General features: G+C 35.7%; 1 protein-coding gene across 1 annotated transcript in view; it reads left to right on the forward strand.

The window, feature by feature from the left end:
• LAMA2 (laminin subunit alpha 2) overlaps window positions 1-6272 on the forward strand; it is a 600504-nt gene that overhangs the window by 324873 nt on the left and 269359 nt on the right. The window contains exons 13-14 of the mRNA XM_029943224.1: window positions 3747-3848; window positions 5258-5469. Coding sequence (XP_029799084.1) covers window positions 3747-3848; window positions 5258-5469 — 314 coding nt within the window. The remainder of the gene's footprint in view (window positions 1-3746; window positions 3849-5257; window positions 5470-6272) is intronic.

The following is a 6272-nucleotide window of genomic DNA, read 5'->3' on the forward strand; positions in this document are numbered from 1 at the left end:
AGGGTAAACCCAATCCAATATGACTGGTGTCATTATAAGAAGAATCCCAATAGAATAGTGTTCAGACAAACACAGAAGGAAGACCACGTGAGGACACAAGGTAAAGATGGCCATCTACAAGCCAGGATGAGAGGCTGCAGAAGAAACCAGTTCTGCTGTCACCTTGCTCTCAGATTTCTGTTATTTAAGCACCAGGCTTTGGCATTTTGTTATAGCAACCTGAGCTAACTAATATATGGATACAGCACAAGACAGAAGATACAGATTGAGGAACTGGGTATAAACATAATTAAATCCATAAGAGAGGATTGGAGAGACAATAAGAAAGGATAACCAAAAGAGAATAAGAGTCTTGCAGACATCCATACACTGAGTATAGAATAAGAAAGAAAATTATTTCCACAAATGAGATACTGGCATAACCAAGGCAGAGGAAGGAGTATCATGAAAGTTTGGTGCAATAAAAGATAAAGGAGTCAAGAATTTTAAGAACTAGTGCATACCATATACAGATTAAGAATAAAACTGAACAGAAGGTCCATTAGTGGTTGCCAGGTGGAGTTCATAAATGACTTTTCAAGAAACACTTTTTTTTAACATTTATTAATTTTGAGAGAGAGAGACAGAACATGAGCAGGGGAGGGGCAAAGATAGAGGGAGATATGGAATCTGAAGCAGGCTCCAGGCTCTGAGCTGTCAGCACAGAGCCCAACACAGGGCTTGAACCTATGAACTACAAGCTCATGATCTGAGCTGAAGTCAGCCACTTATCCAACTGAGCCCCCAGATGCCCCTCAAGAAACACTTTTAATAAAGTACTAAGGATGAAAGGCTGCAATAGATAAAATAAGAAAGAAAGGATGGGTAAGAATAAAGACAATGGGTGTAATGTCCTGTATCTGAGAGTTTGGCAGTGAAAGTAATAACCATAGATAATGGTTAGAGAAGACAGTAAAATCAGCTGATGATTGGCAGCCCTGTGCCCATTGGATTTGATGGAGAGTGTGGAGACTGGGATATGGAAGGGATTATAGGAGAATGGGGAGGCAAAGATGTGGAGGAGCCAAGTAAATGTGGCATTTGGAATATGGAGTGACAGATGGAGAAGAGGCACAGACTTCTTTATTGAAAGCTATAGGAAAGGACAGTTTAAACTCTGAATATTGCTACAGGTTTTTCCCAAAAAAACAATATCCCTCAGAAAAGAAGATGCCGTCTTATAACTGACTCATCACAGACTTTCATATGATGGTATGTACTTGGGAAAGACACATTAGCTGGAAACATCAGGCTGCTTGGGTTTATTGCTTATGAAGAGATAATGGAGGTCAAGGAAAAGTAGGGGGAAAGGAATTTAACAAATATTAAATGATTATTCCTCAGGATACAATCTCTAAACTGTGGGATGATATCTTACACAATCTTTTTTCAAAATTACTTAAAAGTACTTGACTAAGTACCAAGATAGAAATGGCTATAAATATACACCTTCAGAGTGAGTTTCACTCTAAAGATAGTGATTTCCAACTAAAGATAGTGATTCTCATATTCTGGAAATGGGTACTTGATTTGGAGAAAAAAACAAATCTGGTAACTCATAAAACACCTTTTCAAAATGGTCTGGTTTTTACATAACTTGGGTGGACGTAAAATGGATTCACCCATGAAAATTGTTAGTGGATTCAAAAACTCATTCTAATAATACTGATGTATAGGTATTCAAGATTTACAAAAAAGTTGGGGAAAATTGCTTTATGAAATGTGAGTGAAAGGCAAATTTTCATTTTTATTACTATTATTATGATAAGCCCTCAGAAGAATAGATTGAATTAATTCCACTCCTTCGTTCATGTTTTATATATGATCATTGACCTGCAGAAGAGCCTTTCTTTTTCTATATTTGTTTCTTGTTTGTTTTCCCCATTTCCACACTCATTCATCTCTCAAAGTACTTTATATGCTAGACAATTTCATAATGATTACGAGTAGGTGTGGAAACAGCATAAACAAATGAAATGTTGTAAAAAATCAAACATTTTTCTATTTCATCTCAAATCTGAAAAGCTTGGACATTCAAATTACACTTTTTGACTCTTTTTACCAGCAAAAGAGGCATTACCTTTATCTCTGAGTTCCTCACATTTGTATAATTTTTAAATTAAGAAACTATGAATTAAAATGGGTTTTCTTTCAGTTTTTTTTGAGAAACATATTCCAAAGAAATAAATACACATAGTCAAGGTATTACATGGTCAAAATATATTTGGAAGCTCAAAAGTTTTCAACATTATAGATCTATATCCTTGTGTTTTTCCCAAACTCAATCCCTATATCCTGCTAAATATTTTTATTAATGTACAAAATTCTGAATAGTTCAGTCTTTGAAATATATAAAGCATTTTTCCTGCTGCCTTCCTCGAGTCTTCTTATTGAGAAAATGTCTGGCTGATTTTGAACAAGTATGCAAGGTGATATTTTGGATGCTTATCTTAAGAGAACCAAAATCCTTTCACATTGATTCACCCTTTGTTACTCACAAAGATGCCAAGTGCTATAGTCCAGGCAGATATTTATTATTTTATATATGAGAAGACATTAGAGTAGGGCTATTTCTCATTGGAACAGGGGAATAAAAGTTTTCTGAATTCTAGTTCCTTGTAGAGCTGCATGTAATGAGCTCTTAGAAGACATTGCAGAGCTGCAATTTGAAAACCCTGTTTAATCAGCCATGGCAAGCTATGAGCCATTCCCCATGGCTCCTCCTTCTCCATCTAGTGCATTGCCCAGAATTGCTTTGTGGTCAGGTCTGCAGTAAGAGGCCACAGAGGGCCGACGGTTGTGAAGCTGGGTCTCTGTTTGTCAGCATAGAGGAAGCAGCAGAATACAGATCATCAACTTTGTTTTATGAATGTCTTTATTTACAATGCCGGAGTGGAATTTTTAAAAATGGACTGCCGTATTTGCATTGAATCTGTCACTCAAGCTTCAATGTTGATTCCTGTCCTATAAATGATCATGCTTTCCTATTTTTTTTTCCTTTCTACAAGGTTACTGTCAATGTCAGAAGATGTAAACCTCGAACATTCATTAATACAGGGGTTGATGTGCATATTGGAAGGAAAGGAGTTTATTTAATGAAAAGGAAAAATAGCATTTGTTCCAACTAAGCATATTTGATTGCACAGGGAAAAGCATATCTTCTTTGAGAGTTTTGGTTGCATTGTAACATAATACAAAAGTTTTCACTATTCTTTTATTTTTCTTTGACCAACAACATTTCCCAGCTTAGCTTATAGTCTACATAATGTCACTGTCAAATGATGTCTTTGTTGAAAGTGTCCAGACCAACAGAAAGTGAGTGACCCTCAGGGATGGATAGAAATCTCCCAATTTTGACAAAGACCCTATTCTGCTTGGGAATTGTAAAGCTCAAGCAATAGACAAAGAAAATGACAGGAGGGGCTGTGTTTGGTTTCACAGAACTTAACCTATTTCAGCAAGCCTGCAATACTGGGGAAAATAATTCATGAATTTATATTTATGTCAGGCTTGCTGTTGATGGGTAAGGTTCGTATAAAGGTTACTGCTGAAGAAATGTCTGTCATTCTCACCCTGCACTCTTGTGATTTCTGTTCCTTCCAAATGCTACCCTCTAGAACAATAAAATGATTTTAAAATAATAAGTAAAATATGGTTTAATAGCCCATCTCCTGTCTTGTAATGATTACGTATCTCCTCTCTTGTAGCTTACGGCAGCTGGAGGACAATTGACATTTACCATATCATATGACTTTGAGGAAGAGGAAGAAGATACAGAACGCATACTACAGATTATGGTTATTTTAGAGGTAAAGTAGGATAAAGAACATAAGCATCACTTAAGTTCAACTGTTTTACATTCTTAGGTTATTCCTTACCTGATTAGCTTGACATTAATATACGACTATAGAAAATACTGTATCTTGGGAAACGTTCTTAATGCCAGTCTTATGTTTCACCCTAAGATACATCTAAAAAGACATTAGGTTGCAATGATAAAGGAGACATTTAGAGCAGACCAGGAATTTAAATTAAAAATAGAATGACCATGACCCCAAAAATATAAGCTTGATCAAATGTTTAGGCAAATGCTAATTTACACTGTTTAACTTTTTCCATCTCCCCTTGCTTCCAAGTAGATTTTATTGTCTGCTTCTTTGTTGATATGAGGCAGAGGCAAATGAAAAAGGAAGCTTCTTTATTTAGGTGTACTTAAATCTTGACTTCCAAACTCCCAATTTAAGTAGGAAAGATAAAGGAGAAACTACGTTCAGGATTTGGAGCCTAACTATATCTTTGAGGCCCTTTCCCATACTCCTCCTTTCACGAAATGCATACCCTTCCTCCAACCCTCATACAGTCTTAAAGCACACACGTGCATATCCATTTGTGATTCCAAATGGGTTGATGTTGAGTTAGCATCAGGCTTTGTTGTTGTTGTTCTTCTTAAACCTTTCATGCATCTAAAACAATGACAAAATTCTTTCCCTAAAATATTTCCAGTATTGGAGGAAGTGATCTGGATGATATATATTATTAAATATATATGTATGCATGCATGTGTGTATCTATAAAACTAGTAGTATGTCTTGGAATTCCTTTGAGATAAAAGAGGATATTTAAATGTAAAATGTGAAGTTCTATATTATTAATATAAATAAACTCAGTTAACAAGGATAACCCTAAGGTCAATCGATACATTCCCATTCTGTCCGTCAATTCCCATTCTTACTGTGAATGCTAGACAGCAGGGCTTTTCTTGTTTGTTTTTGTTCGTTTTCCATATAGAAAGGTCCTTTAAAGCTATAGCTTAATACAATACACTGTTCTAACTTTTCTTCCCTATCTTTCTATATAGCCCGTATTCACCATAAAATAACATACTTGAAATATGCCAATTATTGGGCACTTGCATTAAATAAAGGTATTTGTAATCACATGTCATGTATGAGTTGCCAAGGATCTATTGTTTTAGTTCATAGTGGAAACAAGGTCATGCATAAACAAAGCTTGTACTTAGCAATGCATCTGGTTAAGACTGGTATTTGAATTGCATTCTCTTCCTTTCAGAAAAACCAGAAATATACTAGACAACAAGGAAAGCCAACCTGGAATTAAAAATCTGAGGATAATTCACAAAGTGGCAAATTCAAATATGGGTACTTTTTGCCCTGTTATACTTTCTTTTCACACATTTATACTTTCTTTTTCCCTTTAGGGAAGTGACTTGAGAATCAGCACAGCCCAAGATGAGGTGTATCTGCAACCATATGAAGAACATATCCATGCGTTGTTACTTAAAGAAGAATTGTTTACCATACATGGCACCAATTTCCCTGTCAGTAGAAGAGAGTTTATGACAGTGCTCACAAATGTAAAGAGAGTCCTCATACAAATCACCTACAGCCTTGGGATGGATGCCACCTTCAGGTAAACTCAAGAATTGCATCTCCCAGTGTTCACAAACTTCTTTGGAGCAAACCGCATTTGGTAGAACAGCCACTTTAAAAACATTCAGGTTTTCTGCACGTAGTAGAGAAGAATCAAGTGCTAGTTTTCTGAAAAGCATTTCTGTTAAAACTTTAAAGTTTATACACCCAGAAGAAATGTGTCTTAGCCCTTTTCTGGTATTGATGATTCCTGCACAGTTTAGCTAGAGCATGTGATAAAAATGATCCATATTTTGAAAAGTTTTCTATGGGATAATAAAGCCTCATTTATGATGACTCAGACACTGGGAAACTAAAGAGATATAATTCCAGGGTACCCCTGTTCAGAAAGTGGTTTTAAAGTATTTTCTTCCATTAATTAATTAAGTAGTTTCTAACTTAATAGCATCTAGTTTGTAGTAAGAAATCTAAGCACCTTCATTGAAATAATCACACGACTCTTCGTAGAAGACCATAATTGCTGTGTGTTGGAAAGGAAAGAGAAAGAGCGTGGAGCCCACCTAACTGGAGACTCAGTGAGCTCAACTGCTTATTTTATGTGTGACTTTGTGGGAAGTGATTAGTCCTTGTGGAAGCTTGGCTTCTTCAAGTGTAAGGTGGAGATCATTATGTCTGCTTTTCAGGATCATTGTGAAATTATATGTGGTAATTATGTAAAGTGCTCATTACATAGAATTAGTTGTTTTCCTTTTTTTTCTTTAAAGAGAGAATTTTTAAATTATTTTAGTGTTTTATTTATTTTTGAGAGAGAGATAGAATGTGAGCAGAGGAGAGGCAGAGAGG

The sequence above is a fragment of the Suricata suricatta genome, chromosome 7, assembly GCF_006229205.1.
Source record: "Suricata suricatta isolate VVHF042 chromosome 7, meerkat_22Aug2017_6uvM2_HiC, whole genome shotgun sequence".
NCBI lineage: Eukaryota > Metazoa > Chordata > Mammalia > Carnivora > Herpestidae > Suricata > Suricata suricatta.